This window comes from Onychostoma macrolepis, chromosome 10 (genome assembly GCF_012432095.1).
Source record: "Onychostoma macrolepis isolate SWU-2019 chromosome 10, ASM1243209v1, whole genome shotgun sequence".
Lineage (NCBI taxonomy): Eukaryota > Metazoa > Chordata > Actinopteri > Cypriniformes > Cyprinidae > Onychostoma > Onychostoma macrolepis.
The window spans coordinates 24,876,989-24,895,513 of NC_081164.1; the positions used below are offsets into that span (position 1 = coordinate 24,876,989).

General features: G+C 34.9%; 1 protein-coding gene across 4 annotated transcripts in view; it reads left to right on the plus strand.

Annotated features, from left to right (window-relative positions):
* Window positions 1-18,525, plus strand: part of ssbp2b (single stranded DNA binding protein 2b) — a 76,043-nt gene that overhangs the window by 11,776 nt on the left and 45,742 nt on the right. For 3 of the 4 annotated variants that reach the window (XM_058789798.1, XM_058789800.1, XM_058789799.1), the window contains exons 2-4: window positions 10,117-10,189; window positions 11,771-11,832; window positions 11,917-12,001. In XM_058789798.1, the coding sequence (XP_058645781.1) occupies window positions 10,117-10,189; window positions 11,771-11,832; window positions 11,917-12,001 (220 nt within the window). Of the gene's footprint in view, window positions 1-9,906; window positions 10,000-10,116; window positions 10,190-11,770; window positions 11,833-11,916; window positions 12,002-18,525 lie in introns of those variants that run through there. The other variant, XM_058789801.1, reaches the window with a different exon arrangement.

Sequence of the window (18,525 nt, forward strand, 5' to 3'; positions counted from 1 at the left end):
GAACAAGTAAACTAATTACAAGCTGTAGCACAAATAAATACAACAGAATAAATACAAATGACAAAAGTACAGAAATACTACAGACATTGAATAAAGTAATCCAATGTAAAAACACTGGATAATGTTATTTAGTCAAGTGCAGTGAGTGATTTTCTTCTTGTTTTTTAACACAGTGTAAATACACAGTCAAATACACACAAAATAATGTCAAAATAACAGTCGGTGAATGCAAACAATTGAGAATAAAAATGCATGTGTATCAGCATATTAGATCTGTGAGTTCGGTCTTAAAGTGACAGCAGCCTAATATAGGCCTACATGCTGCTGTCACTTTAAGACCGAACTCACAGATCTAATATGCTGATACACATGCATTTTTATTCTCAATTGTTTGCATTCACCGACTGTTATTTTGACATTATTTTGTGTGTATTTGACTGTTTAAGCACCATTAACAGTAAAAAATACAATACGGTTCTCTTGAAAAGGGAAGATGCAGTAGCGCTGACTCATGAAATTATGAAATTACAGTTTCACAAAGTTTTCAAAATACTGATTTGATCTGATAATCTGTTGGGATTAATATATTCATTCAACCTATATGCTTTAATGAACAAATGTTTGCAGGAATTTCCACATTATAAATATAGATCCAGCTGGAATTAGTAAAATTATGTGCAATACCCACAATCTTGCATTGAAATTCCAGCCCATTTTTCATTTGTACTTTTTGTGACAAAAACATAAGTGGTTGTTTACATGCAAAAGTGGTTGTCGTCATGCCAGGGTGTTTTGGATGGTTGCCACAGCATTGCTGTTGCTAAATTGCTAAATGTAAGAAATAGCAGTGGTGGAACATCACCAATATTGCACCAAATGGTCTGTTTTATGCCCCATTGTTTGGACAAATGGTTAGTTTCAATCTATTGGTTGGCATTTCAAACAGGGCAATGTGGAAGTGCCACAGTGTTTACAATCCACCTACAAATGCCTTACGTTAAGTCATCTCTGTACATTAAGATACAGATAGTGTTTAAAGAGGTGGTTGACTGCGATTTCAATTTTTTTTTTATATCAGTTGGTGTGTAATGTTGCTGTTTGAGCATAAACAATATCTGCAAATTTACGACGCTGAAAGTTCAGTGCAAACGGAAATATCGTCTTTTAAAATGATGGCAGTTTAATGCCTAAAAAAAAGGCTCGTAGGGACTACAAGAAGTTACTTCCCGGGTTTGTGACGTCACAAACCCTGATAAACCCCGCCTCTGGGAACATGCAACAAAGGGGGAAGGGCCATGCTGCACTGCTTTAGAAAAGAGGAAGAGTTGTTTCCATGCCGTCAAAACTAGGGGTGCACGAAAAAATCTAATCATATGAATCACGATTCTGTCTTCTAACGATTCTAATGTAACAAATAACAGAGTATCTAAAAGTATAAGACAACAACAAACAAAAAACATACCATTAAGTGCCGTGTGTACCGTGCGATCCTCTTCACTAATATCCTCTGCGTCTCAATCGGGCTCAAATTGATAAGCAATATTGACGACGCCATTGTTTACAATACAACCGGAGCACATGCTGCTGAGGCGAGGGGCGGGACATTTAGATGCGCACTAGAGGCAGTTTAGCCAATCACAACACACTGGACCAGCTAACCAATCAGAGCCCATCACGTATTTTTGAGGGAGGGGCTTCATATAAACAGGAAATCATCAGCGTGTTTATTAGCGAAGGGACAGAGCAGTGTAGAATAAAAGTAAATTATGTGAAAAATAATGCGTTTTTTTTTAAACACATGTTAGACTGCACTCCATAAACACAATCAAGCCTAGAAAAAAACAGTCAACCACTCCTTTAACTTCAAAAATATTACCCACAGCACCTATAAAGAAGGATTCCTCATGAGAAATGTAATAATGTGTTTGTGGAAGATTGTCGCACACCTGCCTTCATCCTCGAGTGACCTGATGGAGAAACTCGGTCGTCTTTGTTTGGCTGCCGATCGTTTCAGAGCAGAGGTCACCGATGTTTTCCTCGTTTCTCTCATTTCTCCATTCACCCAAACACTCCTTTCATCTACTGTCCTAATCTGGACCGCCCCACCATTATGAAACATTAATAGTCCTCCACCCCCCCACACCTCCCGTCAGTGTTTCATCTCAAGGGTGAAAGAGAAATACAGACGAAAGCAGGGGTTTACTCAAACACTGACAGAAAAACAGCCATTCGCACAGATACAGTGGAACGCTCCTCTGAAGGAATGACCATAGAAAGCATGTTTCTCTCTGTTAGGTGTGTTTGTCTTGAGTTGCATCAGGAAGTGTCTAGGCATTGCTCATCAATATGCTATGTTGGATTGTTTGCCCACTTCCCAACTTTGGGAACACATTACAAGACCTGTTTCTCATTCATTGATGTAGTTTTTTTTTTCCTCACACAATGGGAAGATTTTGTGACTCATCCTCTTAAAGGGATAGTTCACCCAAAAATGAAAATTCTGTCATCATTTACTCCCCCTCAAGTAGTTCCAAACCTGTATGAATTTCTTTGTTCTGCTGAACACAAAGGAAGATATTCTGAAGAAAGTTTGTAACCAGGCTGTTTTGGGGCACCATTGACTTCCATAGTAGGAAAAAAAATACTATGGCGTAACTGTAGTGTACTATCTGTTGCTGTGTTTTGTTTACTTTTGTGTTTTGGTATATGTTTCAATTTTGTACAGCACTTTGGCCAACAGCTGTTGTTTTTAAATGTGCTTTATAAATAAATATGACTGACTGACTATGGAAGTCAATGGTGCCCCAGAACTGCTCTGTTTCCCACATTCTTCAGAATATCTTCCTTTGTGTTCAGCAGAACAAAGACATTCATACAGGTTTGGAACTACTTGAGGATGAGTAGATGATGACAGAATTTTCATTTTTGGCTGAACTATCCCTTTAAGGCTGAACAGTTTGGGGAAAACTTCAGTGTTCACTCTTATACACTTTATAAAAATCTTTCAATAACCATAAAGTGAGTTTAAATCTCTTTCCATTTGAGTTTTCAGATTCCCACTATAGTTTTGACTCATTCAATATAAATAACGACAACATTTATTATTATTATTAAATAAAAATAATATATTGTAATAATACTGTTGTAGTATAAAATAAAGAGTATTTAATTCAAATGATTATATATTACAAATCTACAATGACAGTCCTACTATTTAAATCTTAATTTCTTCATTTTTCAAATGTTTAAACTTTTCTTCTTTTTTCTTTTTCTTTTTTATTTTGGTGGTTTGCTGTCAAATACATATAGGCTTCAAAGTGAAGCACTGCATTATTTACACACGTGTAGCTCATGATATGGTATTTCAGCATCCTGGAGCAGTATTTACTGTTATTTTATTTTCATATATTGTGACATTTTTTTTGTTTGTACAAAGATACAGTGGGGCAAAAAAGTATTTAGTCAGCCACCAATTGTGCAAGTTCTCCCACTTAAAAAGATGAGAGAGGCCTGTAATTTTCATCATAGGTATACCTCAACTATGAGAGACAAAATGAGAAAAAAAAAAAAATCCAGAAAATCACATTGTAGGATTTTTAAAGAATTTATTTGCAAATTATGGTGGAAAATAAGTATTTGGTCAATAACAAAATTTCATCTCAATACTTTGTTATATACCCTTTGTTGGCAATGACAGAGGTCAAATGTTTTCACAAGGTTTTCACACACTGTTGCTGGTATTTTGGCCCATTCCTCCATGCAGATCTCCTCTAGAGCAGTAATGTTTTGGGGCTGTTGCTGGGCAACACGGACTTTCAACTTCCTCCAAAGATTTTCGATGGGGTTGAGATCTGGAGACTGGCTAGGCCACTCCAGGACCTTGAAATGCTTCTTACGAAGCCACTCCTTCGGTTGCCAGGCGGTGTGTTTGGGATCATTGTCATGCTGAAAGACCCAGCCACGTTTCATCTTCAATGCCCTTGCTGATGGAAGGAGGTTTTCACTCAAAATCTCACGATACATGGCCCCATTCATTCTTTCGTTTACACGGATCAGTCGTCCTGGTCCCTTTGCAGAAAAACAGCCCCAAAGCATGATGTTTCCACCCCATGCTTCACAGTAGGTATGGTGTTCTTTGGATGCAACTCAGCATTCTTTTACCAAAAGTTCTATTTTGGTTTCATCTGACCATATGACATTCTCCCAATCCTCTTCTGGATCATCCAAATGCTCTCTAGCAAACTTCAGACGGGCCGGACATGTACTGGCTTAAGCAGGGGACACGTCTGGCACTGCAGGATTTGAGTCCCTGGCGGCGCAGTGTGTTACTGATGGTAGCCTTTGTTACTTTGGTCCCAGCTCTCTGCAGGTCATTCACTAGGTCCCCGTGTGGTTCTGGGATTTTTGCTCACAGTTCTTGTGATCATTTTGACCCCACGGGTGAGATCTTGCGTGGAGCCCCAGATCGAGGAGATTATCAGTGGTCTTGTATGTCTTCCATTTTCTAATAATTGCTCCCACAGTTGATTTCTTCACACCAAGCTGCTTACCTATTGCAGATTCAGTCTTCCCAGCCTGGTGCAGGTCTACAATTTTGTTTCTGGTGTCCTTTGACAGCTCTTTGGTCTTAGCCATGGTGGAGTTTGGAGTTGGACTGTTTGAGGTTGTGGACGGGTGTCTTTTATACTGATAACGAGTTCAAACAGATGCCATTAATACAGGTAACGAGTGGAGGACAGAGGAGCCTCTTAAAGAAGAAGTTACAGGTCTGTGAGAGCCAGAAATCTTGCTTGTTTGTAGGTGACCAAATACTTATTTTACCGAGGAATTTACCAAGTAATTCTTTAAAAATCCTACAATGTGATTTTCTGGATTTTTTTTTTCTCATTTTGTCTCTCATAGTTGAGGTATACCTATGATGAAAATTACAGGCCTCTCTCATCTTTTTAAGTGGGAGAACTTGCACAATTGGTGGCTGACTAAATACTTTTTTGCCCCACTGTATGTCTGCTGTTAGCAACAGCACCTCAAGTAGCACTGAGACTAAAGATATGTGAAGAGAACAATGTAATTATTGCCTAAACATCCTCCTCATAATCCATCATTTGTAATGACTGAATGCCACGTTGCTCCGTCTTGTTTAGGTTGCTTAATGATTTTTATGTTCTCGGCTACGGCGATGTAACAGCTTACTTCCGGTCAACGTAGCCGTTCCATTCGCAGCTGTTGCTTAAAGTCCCTATATAACTTCCTCATCCTCATGCACTAAAAAGGTTGAATAGATGCATTTCTTTATGCATGAAATATTTGAATATAAAATTGTTGTTAATGAGTTGTTAATTGCAGATAAACCATAGTTCAGTTAAACCATTTCTGTTACTAAGTATTGCGGTGCCTTACGCAAAAAATAAAAACATTTGAAGAGTCAGGACTGATGTTTGCTATTATAGTTATGCCAGAGCTACTAAAATATCAGTTTCATCAATGCATCTTAGATTTTGTATTCTCCTGGGTGCACAAACTGCAGATTATATGAAAATTATAATATAAAAATGTGAATTTATCGGTTATTGGTATTGGCCATGAGAAGGACTTAATTATCGGTTATCGGTTAAAATTTTCATATCGTGCATCCCTATTTTCCGCGGTTGAAACACCGATTGAGCAACATGAGGCATGAGATGTTCAGTCATGTTTATTCGCGTTAAAACTAGTAGTACAGAGAAAGGAATGACGGTTACACCCCTTAATATGTATATAGATATGTGGCTCATCCAATCAAATATTTGTAATAATATTTAAAAGATTTGTTAGGCCTGTATGTTTATATATAAAGAAACAGGCCTGTGTATTTGATGATTAACATTCTGTGAGCTTCTCTGTTCAATGTTTTGCAGAGAGACGATGAGTTTTCTATTGAGTTCATTCTGCAGCCCTGCTGGGGGGTATTTTCACTGCGCTTCTTCCCCCCGTCATTCCCATCACCATGACATTACCAAAGTTTCTAGACCTCTGGAGTATTAATTGCCCCCCACTTTTCCACCCACCCGACTCCTTTCATCTTCTCTGCTGTTTGCGTCACAATCCGTAGTTATTATCCTCACCACATAGCCCTGCTCGTGCTCCTTTGTTCCTCTGATATTCCTTCTCTCTTCATTCATTTCTCTACCTGCGATCGGTCACATTCCACACGCGGATAAGTGGACACACGTCTCTTTGTGTAAGCTCTGTCCTGGTTGTTCATTAGAATTCGTTTGGTGGCACATTACCGACCGGTCTCTGAGTGTACGAGGCTCTGGTAATGACAGAAAGGGCAAACTGCTTGTGAAACTCATTTGCATTTGTGCTAAAATGATGCGCTGTGGACTGTTGGGCTTCTGCATTCACTCACTGTCATTATCGCTGCCTTCATACTGAGATGCTGGGACATCAAAGTTTCTTGATGGTTTGGGAAGGATAAATTAGATGTGTGATAAATCAGGTTTTACGGGTCTTGTCTCTTAATCAGTATCTGACACTCAGGGTTAAGGGGGCGTTTGATGAACTGTTTGAAATCGAATGCAAAATCACTAGCGATCGATACTCGCTGAACTCACCTGATCGAAGAGCTGATCTCTGGTTTTACATGCTGTATTTATTGTCCATTTGATTGTGAAGCATATGCAAATTAGATTATATGCATATTAGTATATATTGCACAAAAGTGAGTGAGGTTTGCAAACCTAAATGAAAAAAATAAAATTGACTAGTTTCCAATTATTTAAATTTACATTATTTATTTAGCAACCCATTACGAAATTGTTCACTAAATATTTATTTATTTTTTCTTAATGTTTTAATAATATTATTATTATATTATTATATTATTATTAAAGCATTTAAGTTATTATTATTATTTTTATTATTATTTCTTCCTTCACAGCCATAATATCATAAGAATATTAATATTTATAAATATTTAAATTATTTACATTATTTATTTAACCACCCATTATACAATTATGCAGCATCTAACATAACAAAAATAATACATAACAAACTTTACATAATAAAATTATATGTAAATATATTTATAAACGTATTGTTCTGCATTAGGCCTCAGATATTGATATTTGTTTTTGAACAGTGACAACAAATGTTGTAATGTTAATTTGTAGATTTAAGACCGCAAGTCCAAAGTCATTTGTGACTATTCAGCTACATTTGCATTATTTTTTCAAATATCTGAATAGATTAGACTGGAATGTTCATAGAGCATTATTTAATGAATTATACCGCAAATCATGCAACAGTGAAAGTGCTGAAACTTTAAATGTCCGCATGCCAGACCATAAATCAGATTTAAAGGAGGGCTTTGAGCCACGTCTATGGATCATAGAGACTTCAGATGAACTCATTTAACTTGGACCAGTCAATAACCTCCCTAGCAACCGCAAAGCAACCAAACAGACCTTAGCAACCACCTGGCAATGCCTTAGCTGTTATATTAACTCTCATCTGGTGCTTGAGACATATGTCTCACTGAGGTTTAGGATGTGTGTGAATATTTGGCATTGAGGCACAGAGCTGCGGTGGCCTCAGATGAACCGTGCCGAGTCAAGTGATCAAATCTGAAAACGCAGATCGATGAATGAACGTGGATGCCTCTCTCTTCTCCCAGTCACCATGTTCATCATTCAAAGGAAATGGTACTTTTTGGCCTATGCTGACAGACAAAGTGATGCTTTTGAAGTCTCATTTTGTTTGATAGATTGTTCGGCATCAGGAAAGCTGATCTGCATCTAAAGTTTGTCTTTCTGTTCGAGTGCAATCTCTAGCGTGACCTTTTCTACACGGGTTTTCTCATTTTTTATGACTGCTAGGGTGAAGTCTCACTATGGATATTAAGTTAAAATAAAATTGATTTCTTCATGGGTAAAACTTGGCATTTGTTGATTTTGGAAACTTTGACTCCATGTTCATATTTCTGTCTGTGTGGTCCAAATTGTTTTCCTAGTCACGTGTTTTTTTTTTGGATGACAGTGTGAACGGCAAAAATCACAATGAATCTTTGTCAATTCTGGCCACTTATAAGTATATGGCAATACATCATATTTTTCTAATATCTAGAATGTTTAGAGCAGGGTTACTCAATTTCAGGCCGCATTCAAAATACATAAAATGCGAAGAGCCACAAATTATAATTTGCATCATCAGACTTTAAGACAATATTTGCAGATTTATTGATTTAGAAATACAGTTTTCAAGTCTTGCTTGCCCTTGTCCTATTTAAAATAACACTGAGCATGAATATATATATATATATATATATATATATATATATATATATATAATTAATTTTTTACGAGTTAAAAATCTGGAACAAAATATTGGATTAAAAGTTTGCTTTGCTATATTGATGCAAAATAAAATTGCATTCATACTCAAACAGAGTATTGAACAAACTCAAAATGCTAAAACTAAAAACTTTCTTGAGCTAATATGGTTCACAAATGTTTTTAGAATTATTAGTATTATTTTTCATATTTATATTAACTATATTGTATCAATATTTTATTTAAAAAATAGATATCACTATTCTCCCACCATGAAACTAAAAATAACATGTAATTTAGAGTTTTTCTAGAAAAAATTGCTGCGGGCTATTTATAGAATACAATTTTCAATGAATTGATTAAAAAAAAAAAAGTTAAACAAATGATTCATAACTCATAACTTCATGACTTGCTCTCAAAGACTTCACTTGTTTCATTCCTAAATAATAGTCCTATCCTAATAAAGTATATTTATAATCCAGTGCTAATCGACACAGCCTTTATTACCGTATAGAATATACTGTATGCCTCATTCTGTGACAAAAACCTCACATAATGAAGTTATTTCAAACAACTGTGATTGTATACATTTAATTAAAAAAATCAAATCAAACTGCCTAATATTTTGAGTGCAAATTGTAGTAAAAATATATTAATCTTCAGCATGACGTGGGCCACAGAATGAATGCAGACGGGCCGCCCGTTGAGAACCCCTGGTTTAGAGCATAATCTTCTGTGAATTACAAAAAAAAGTACACTGAATCTGACATTTCTGTCATTTATTTATGGAAATAAATCATTAATAAATTTGATTTCATGCAAACACAGATTATTAAAATTACATGCTTGATTTTACCTTTAAATCAGAAAATAATTTAGCATTTGCACTGTATAAAGTATTACACAGAAAGGTCCAATTATTTTTTGGCAAACTTTTAATTAATAAATTGATATAACAGCAACAATGAGAATAATAGTAATAATAATAATCATTTTAAATAAATTATTATTATTCAAACATTAATGCAATTATGCAACATCAATAATTTTCTTAATGTTTCGCTTTTTGCTGCTAACTTTTAATTAATTATTTATATAACGACACCAATGATAATAATAATTAATAATAATAACAATGTTAAACTAATTATTATTATTTTTATTTTTTTAATGTATGTAATTAATGCAGCACAATTTTTTTAATGCATTTTTCACTTTTGCATGGCTAACTTTTAATTAATAATTTATATAACAACCACAATTAAAATAATAGTTATAATAATAATTTAAAATGAAGTATTATTATTATATTGCCACACATTGTATGTATAATGTGTGGGTTTTTAATGGGAGCATTTCTATCCATAAAAGCAATGTTGATGTTAGCAATTAAATCAAATTTTTTAATTATATTGTTTTATATTGAGTCTGCATTAATTTGAGGATTTAATGTGTTATACTATGTGAAAACTGTGAGTTTCATTATTTAAATAATTTATTTTATTTATTTAGTTTATTCACAGCCCTACTATTATTACAGTGATACTAATATTTATATTGATGCATATTGTACAGTAGGTTTTAGATACTGTAATTATTACTTTTGAACAGTGAGAAGTGTTAATGTTCAGTTTTAAATCATAAGACCGGAAGTCCAAAGTATGTAGCCTTTGAAACTATTCAGGTACATTATTTAGGATTATTAGCATTGTTTTCCTAATATCTGAATAGAATGCTTGTAGAGCACAATGTTATATGAATTAATGAGATGTGTTTGTGTGTGTTTCTCTGTGTTTTACAGGCTAGCGCTCTACGTGTACGAGTACTTGTTACATGTAGGAGCCCAGAAGTCGGCACAGACCTTCCTGTCAGAGGTGAGCCAGCGGGGGGTTTTATTTAAGCTCCTGCTTATCGATGTGCCATCCAGGCACACGGCCTCGTAAGCATCGGCCCGCCCCCCTGGGGCTCCGGCTAATTTAATTACACGCAGATGATATGCTGAGCAAGCAGGACACATTAGATGTTTGGTGTCCACTTAATGGGATTGGAGGAGAGTCGGTGCATCGCTGTAAAAACCACCAAATTGTTTCAACAGAAAGGCTGGAGCGGTGCTGGCACGTTGATCATCACCTCTTCCCGCTTTTTATGAAGAAAAGCGCATGTTTGCTTTGTCATATCAGCTGCTCACGATCCTGTGTTTTATTTGCGATGTAAGGCTTTTAAGGAAAATTACAATCATTTATGCCTGAATGAGTTCTTTTCAACATCACTGAGGCATTGTGGGATTGATCTATGTGAAGGAAACCATGACATTTCGAAGCACCACTTCGATATTTATAGTCTCAGGATTATTTGCATATGAGTCATGCACACTTAAGAGTACAAGCCATCTGAGAAAATACAATAATACACATTTAGCACACCATTTCTGATTGTCGTTCTAATTCCAAAGCTGTGCCAATCACAAGAATGGCAGGCACTTCAAGTCGCTCGATATATTCAGACTTGCAAGGTTAACTTGTCTACACGTATCCAACTAGACTGTTTTAAGTGAGCAACTTTGTATCTAGAAATGAGAAGTGTGTTTAAAGCACAAAATAAAACAGCAGGTTTGGTAAAGTATAATATACACTTGAACGAGTTCGGCACTAGTGGTTGAAATGATTATTTTTATTCAGAAAAAGGACACACTGAATTGATTTTAAAGTGACAGTAAATTTCAAATAAATGCTGTTTTCAATGTTCTTTTCATCAAAGAATCCTGAAAAAAGTTGCACGGTTTCCACGAACATATTAAGCAGCATAGCTGTTTCAACATTGATAATATTAAATGTTTTGAGCAGCAAATTAGCATATTAGAATGATTTCTGAAGGATATATTCTAATAGAAAACAGTTATTTTAAATTGTAAAAAATATTTCACAGTATTGCTGTTTTTACAGTGTTTTTGATTAAATAAACGCAGCCTTGGTGAGCAGAAAATACTTCTTGACCCCAACTTCCGAACAGTCATTTTTGTTAAAAATCGAGAAATTAAAATCCCATTTAAATCTGGAAATAAATGAAAGTTTTAGGATTTTCAAAGAAAAGTTATGAAGTAAAATTAAGAATAAATATTTAAGATACCTCACTATTTTTAGGTTACTGATCAAATAGTCAAAAATTATGATTTACTTTTATTTATTTATTTTTACTATTTTTCTTTCAAATTATTATTGCTGATAGTATAATTTGTTTTAAATTTGACCTGAGTTGGTATTCATTTGGACTCCACTGTGTTGCTAAAATTAAATGCAACACAGATTTGTGGACTCAAAGTGGACTCGCCAAATATTGACCAATTAATTAGCTTGGCTGACTACAAAACACATGCTGGTGGACATTTAGCCTAATGAAGGTAAAGCAGTCTTACTGTGAATCGAGTCTTACAGGGTATTTCTCACCTCTCTATCCAGATACGATGGGAGAAGAACATAACGTTAGGAGAACCTCCAGGATTCTTACATTCATGGTGGTGGTAAGATTCACATTGTTAAATGTTTCTCGTGTGCTGATGTGTTGTTCATGGCAACTGCTTCATTCACCTCTGTGTGATTTACAGTGTATTCTGGGATTTATATTGTGCGGCACCTGAAAGGAGAGAAACCTGTGAGCATTCCAGTGAAGCCAAGGCATTCCACGACTACGTAAGTTACTCTCACAGTGCATGGATGGATAAATGTGTGGCATAGTAGTTAAAGCTCAGAGCCGGGACGGATGGACGGATGGACGGATGGAAAGATAGATGCATGGAGAGATGGATAGAACACTAGAAAGATAGCTGGAGAGATGGGTGATAGATGGATAGATAGATAGATAGATAGATAGATAGATAGATAGATAGATAGATAGATAGATAGATAGATAGATAGATAGATAAAATGCTAGAAAGATGGATGGATGTATGGATGGACAGAATGCAAGAATGATGGATGGATGATAGATGGGTAGATAGATAGATAGATAGATAGATAGATAGATAGATAGATAGATAGATAGATAGATAGATAGATAGATAGATAGATAGATGATAAAATGCTAGAAAGATAGATGGATGGATGTATGGTTGGACAGAATGCAAGAATGATGGATGGATGATAGATGGATAGAATGCTAAATAGAACACTAGATAGATAGATAGATAGATAGATAGATAGATAGATAGATGATAAAATGCTAGAAAGATGGATGGATGTATGGATGATGGATGGATGTATGGATGGACAGAATGCAAGAATGATGGATGGATGATAGATGGGTAGATAGATGGATAGAATGCTAAATAGAACACTAGATAGATAGATAGATAGATAGATAGATAGATAGATAGATAGATAGATAGATAGATAGATGGATACAGTGCTGGATAGATAGACAGTAGGATAAACAGTTGGATAAATGGATGGATGGATGGATAGATGGATGGATGGATACAGTGCTGGATAGATAGACAGTAGGATAAACAGATGGATGGATATATAGATAGATAGGTAGATAGATGGATGGATGGATGGATACAGTGCTGGATAGATAGACAGTAAGATAAACAGTTGGATGGATGGATAGATAGATAGATAGATAGATAGATAGATAGATAGATAGATAGATAGATAGATAGATAGATAGATGGATGGATGATAAAATGCTAGAAAGATGGATGGATGTATAGATGATGGATGGATGGATGGACAGAATGCAAGAATGATGGATGGATGATAGATGGGTAGATAGATGGATAGAATGCTAAATAGAACACTAGATAGATATAGACAGATAGATAGATAGATAGATAGATAGATAGATAGATAGATAGATAGATAGATAGATAGATAGATAGAACACAAGAAAGATTGAAGGATGGATAAAACATTACAAAGATGGATGGATGATAGATTGATAGACCACTAGAAAGTTAGATTGATGATGGATGGTTAGAATGCTAGAAAGATAGATAGAGAGATGAATGAATGATAGATGGTAGATAGATGGATAGAATGCTAGAAAGATGGGTGGATGAATAGATGAACCGATGGATGATGGAATGCTAGAAATTGATTGATAGATGGATGGATAGAACTATGAGAAAGATGAATGAATGGATGGATAGATGGATAAAATACTAGAAAGATAGAACACTAGAAAGACGGATGGATGGATAGAACACTAAACAAACTGAAGGATAGATAGATGGATAAAATGCTAGAAAGATGAATAAATGATGGATAGATCGATAAAGGGATAGAATTCTAGAAAGATGGATGGATAAAACGCTAGAAAGTCAGCACACTAGAAAGATGGATAGATGCATAGATTGATGGATATAACACTAGAAAGATAGATAGATAGATGGATAGAATGCTAGAAAGATAGATGGAGAGATGGATGGATAGATGAACTTTGACCAAGCACATGTTTATCAGCTCATTTGAGATTTGCAACACATTGCAAATGGTATTTCCCATGAGGCCGCAGTGCATCAGTGCAGTGATGCTGTGGCTTCATTCTGTGCACTGCAGACCTAATGCTGCTGGGACTTACAGGAAGGAAGCGTGATTCAATTTCCTGTGTACCTCGGGCTGCTGGTCACCTTACGTCTCGTAAACAAGAGCGCAGAGGAGCTCAAGTTTTCCTCGTGTCGCCTCGGAGGGTGATGTAAACGTTCAATTATAGACCCGACTGCTTTCACCCAAACGCGCTGTCTGCTGTCTGCTGTTGTGTGCACCTCAAAAGTGCGGTTTAGAAGACGAGTAAAGAGCGCAGCGATGCCGAAGATCACTGGTTTGGCCCCAAACTCATTTCTCTTTCCAGCACCAATTAGCTGAATTTCCTCTGAGAGCGTCTGGAGTGTAGGCACAACACGAGTAATTACAGAGAGCTCGAGATTCTCAAACGAGAACATCTCCGTCCAATACATCGCCTGCTTTCTGTGACTAATTGCCGATGTACAGCAAATGCATTTTACAGCTGTGATGCACCATATCACATGACTATGGTTTTAAAAACTTTGCATTATAAATACGCATTTATGTTTTTTTTTATTGTCAATGATTCAGCATTGGTGCACATTACTCCTAAAGAAAAAAATAGTATTTTTTTTTTTAATCAAAATGTAAAGGACTTTCATATGATGTTATGAATCTTTTTTCTGACTCTATACTCCATTATGTTTTTTTTTTGTTTTTTTGGTAGATTCTTGTATAATATATATATATATATATATACAGGGCTCGACATTAACGCTTGTCCGGACAAGTGAATGTTTTGGACGGGCAAGTGAAAGAGAAATTTTCTTGCCCAATCGGACAAGTAACTTGAAAAAGTCAATACCAAAAACAATAATAACTGCCTTTATTTGTGATATAGCCTTTGTTATAGGGGTGTGCGATTATATATCGTTTGCGATAATTTTGTAATTGTTGTTTTAACGAGTATATTGCAAGAATCAAACAAAGAGTGCACGCATAATTACGTAAAGTCGTCTAGGTTAGACTAGCTCACGTGCATTCTTTCACTGCATGATTCAGTATTACAATGCATGAAGAATGATCAGAAAGTTCAAGACATGGGGGAGGAAAATGTATGCATTTATATCATTTCATATAGTTAATATCACACGAAGATCGAACACGTTTTTTTTTTTTTTTGCTTCAAAAATCATCATGATTACAAATGTGATAACAGTTCAATAAACAAGAAGTTAACATTAAGAGACTTACGTTTTAGACACCATATTGCCTGTTTTTGCTCTATTCACCAACAAAAAAAACTCCAAACACAGCCACAGCGCTGTTTTGCGTCTCTGAGCAACATGACGGTGTTTTGTGCCTGAATGAATCAACCGTTTAAATGATTCGGTTCAGTCGCAATGACTCACTTATTAACAGTGACTTGATGCCACCTACTGGTGGTTTTAATTTCACATTTACAGTATTTAAAAAAAATAATAATAATAATTTCAAATATCAGTATTCAACGTTTTATGTATCAAAACATTATTTATTCATTTGTAACTGCAGGTTAAAGCATTCCATGTCCCTCAGAGCTGCATTAAACAGTGTGCAAATATATCTATTCCACTTCAGATGCAGCTTCTGTTTCTTCTGCATATTATACTAATTGACTGATTAAATTTAACTAATTAAAACGTTTTAAATTTAAGTTTGAAAATGATGAAAATGTTATATATATATATATATATATATATAAATATTAGCATTTTATTTTTAAGTTTACTATAAAATAATTGTATTTGTATTTAATTCTAACTTTTTATTTTAAAATATAATAGTATTATCACACTTTATTATTTTGTTCATTATTTCATTTAAAAGAAAGATATAAATAAACTAAATGTGTTTTGTATAACTACAATAAATAATTATATTTATAACTCAATTTAACTTAATTTTTTCTCTCCAGGCAAGTAACTTTTATACTCGGACAAGTAAATGACAAATTTACTTGTCCGAAGGACAACCACATGAGAATGCTTAATGTCAAGCCCTGATATATATATATATATATATATATTTATTTATATTGTTACATTAATATATGTTAAAGGCATTTTTTAAATGTTTGTGTTTATACAAAATACAGTTAAAAAAACACTAATATTGTGAAATATTATTACAATTTAAAATTTGCTTCTCAAAAAACATTTATGGTTATTATCAAATATTTAAAATACTGAAAATATTTAATATTTTTTGGAAACTGAGTTTCCTTTTTTCAGGATTAATTGATGAATAGAACGTTTGTTTGTTTTTGTGTTTTAATTTGAAATAGAAATTTTTATCACTTTGTCACTTTTGATCAATTTAATTCATCCTTGCTAAATAAAAGTATTATTTTTTTTTAACAAAAAATAATCTTAGTGACCCCAAACTTTTGAACAGTAGTGTAATTCTCAGTCCTCCAAAACATTTTTTGTGACTAAATATCCTATTTCATGTAACATATGTAAAATATCATCCAAAATATGTAAAGTTTGTGAATGCAGTCTCACGTCGACTTGCAGATGTTGCTTGATTTTGCTTGGACTGTGTTGCACATATGCTTTGTTTTCCCAGCAATGTAATAAAGTTGCACGGGGGAGTTGTTCTCATCCTGATTTGGAGGATATCAGAGGCTCAGGCAGACGTGCAGTGCCATCCTACGTGCCAGAGTCAGCGCGATGGCTTTTGTGCTAAGAATAAAAGCCACAGCAAGAGGGAATAAAGCCCTCATCTCTTCCCTCTCACCTCTCCTCATCCTCCCTCAGGGAGCGAGAACACGTACAAAAAGAGCTTCCTAGAGGTCACTTTCCAAGACAAGGTCAAAAAGTCACCTCTCTCACCTCCGGCTGTGTTTTCAGTGGCACACTAGCATACTGCTGCTTGGGAAGTGTGTACTGTATACTGCCTACTGATTCTTTGCATTTATGCATTTGGCAGATGCTTTTATCTAAAGTGACTTGCATGGCATTCAGGGAACACATGTACATGTTATGAATACTTGCTTTCTCTGGGAATTGAACCCTTGATCTTGGAGTTGCCAGTGCCATGCTGTATTGTTTAAACTACAGGAAAGTTTCTTAACAGATTACTGTACAGATTGCTATATTTCAGAAATATTATTTATTTTTTATTTTTTCTCTCTCTTTTTATGCAGTTTTGTTTTAAAATGTCACATTTTGTCATCATTTTATGGTATGGCCCGTCATCATTTTTTGTTTAAACTTTCATACGCACATGCATTATATGTAATGTTAACTGTCACATATATAGTTATCATTAACTAATGATGAAAAATACTTTTAATGCATTTATTAATCTCAGTTAATAGTAATTATAACATTTACTAATGCATTATTTAAACCCAAAGTGAACTAACATGAACTAACAATGAACAGGTGTAGTTTTATTAATTAACCTTAATAAAGATTAATAAATTCTGTTACAATTGTTTGCTAATTTTTAATGTTATCATGTTTTATATACATTTTTTAAGTTGTCATTTTTAGACCGCCATATTTCAATCAATATGATTTTCATAGGCAGATATAAAAATGTTTGTGCAGTTTGCTTTTTTTAACAATAAATAGAAAAATGTAATACTTTTTCTATTTTTGCAGTATATGTGGTGTATGATAATTTTTGATTCGTAGTGTGTCGTTCACTTATATATCACAAATAAATGTTTACATAATAAATATATAATGTATTTTACATTGTTATGTAAAAATGATGTTTCAAATGAATTCAAATGAATGATTTTTTTTTTTTTTTTCAAAAAGCATTTTTTTTAACCATGCATATAAAAAACCTTTAGTATACTTTTAGTACGTGATACTTTAACATAGTATGTGATGATCAACAATTCAGATTTACATTTAATTTTTACATGGTATGCCATTGACTGCCATCTCAGAAAATTGTATTTAATATACACATAATATTTATTCTCTTTTAAATTATATAAATAAATAAAAATCAGCATTTACAAACTATTATGTCATTCCAAATCAATATGATTTTCATATGCAGATATTTAGCAAGATTTTTTTTTTTAGTGCATATTGAAAACTTCATACTTGCACAGCAAAAATAGTATGGTTAGTATGGTGGTATGGCATTTCTTGAACATGAAGTCTTTTGCTTCCTCACACTGGGGCTTCTGCTTCTTGCCCTCGGATGGCTTCCTCCATAGCTGCGGTCTTTGACCCGGCCTCGGCCTGCCTTGCATCAGTTCATAATGACTTCTCTGTCGGTGGTCACGTTAATGGAGTTAGTATAAAACCATACACGGACATGCCGGCCGAGTCTGTTCTCCCTCATTACACCGTGTCACTGTGTTCGTTTGGGCTGTCGGGGAGTTCTAATGCACTCCGAGGGCCCTGCGAGTGGTGTTGAATGCCATGCTAATTGATCCTTAGGCAGATATAAGGGCTTAATGCGATCTGCTCAAGACTAATGTCCCATAAGGACGCTGGCGCTGGTTTCCTTTCTGCGATAAGAGCCAAGTGTGTGGTTGTCATATCTAGAAACAGGCTCTGGGATGCTCCTGATACTGTTGTTGCTCGTGGATGTGCGTCACGCGAGCGAGCGGAAGATATGTCACGTGCTGAGGCCAAACCAGAGCCCGGCGTCCCCTGTTTCATTCATTATTAGCACATTAATATAACCTGTAT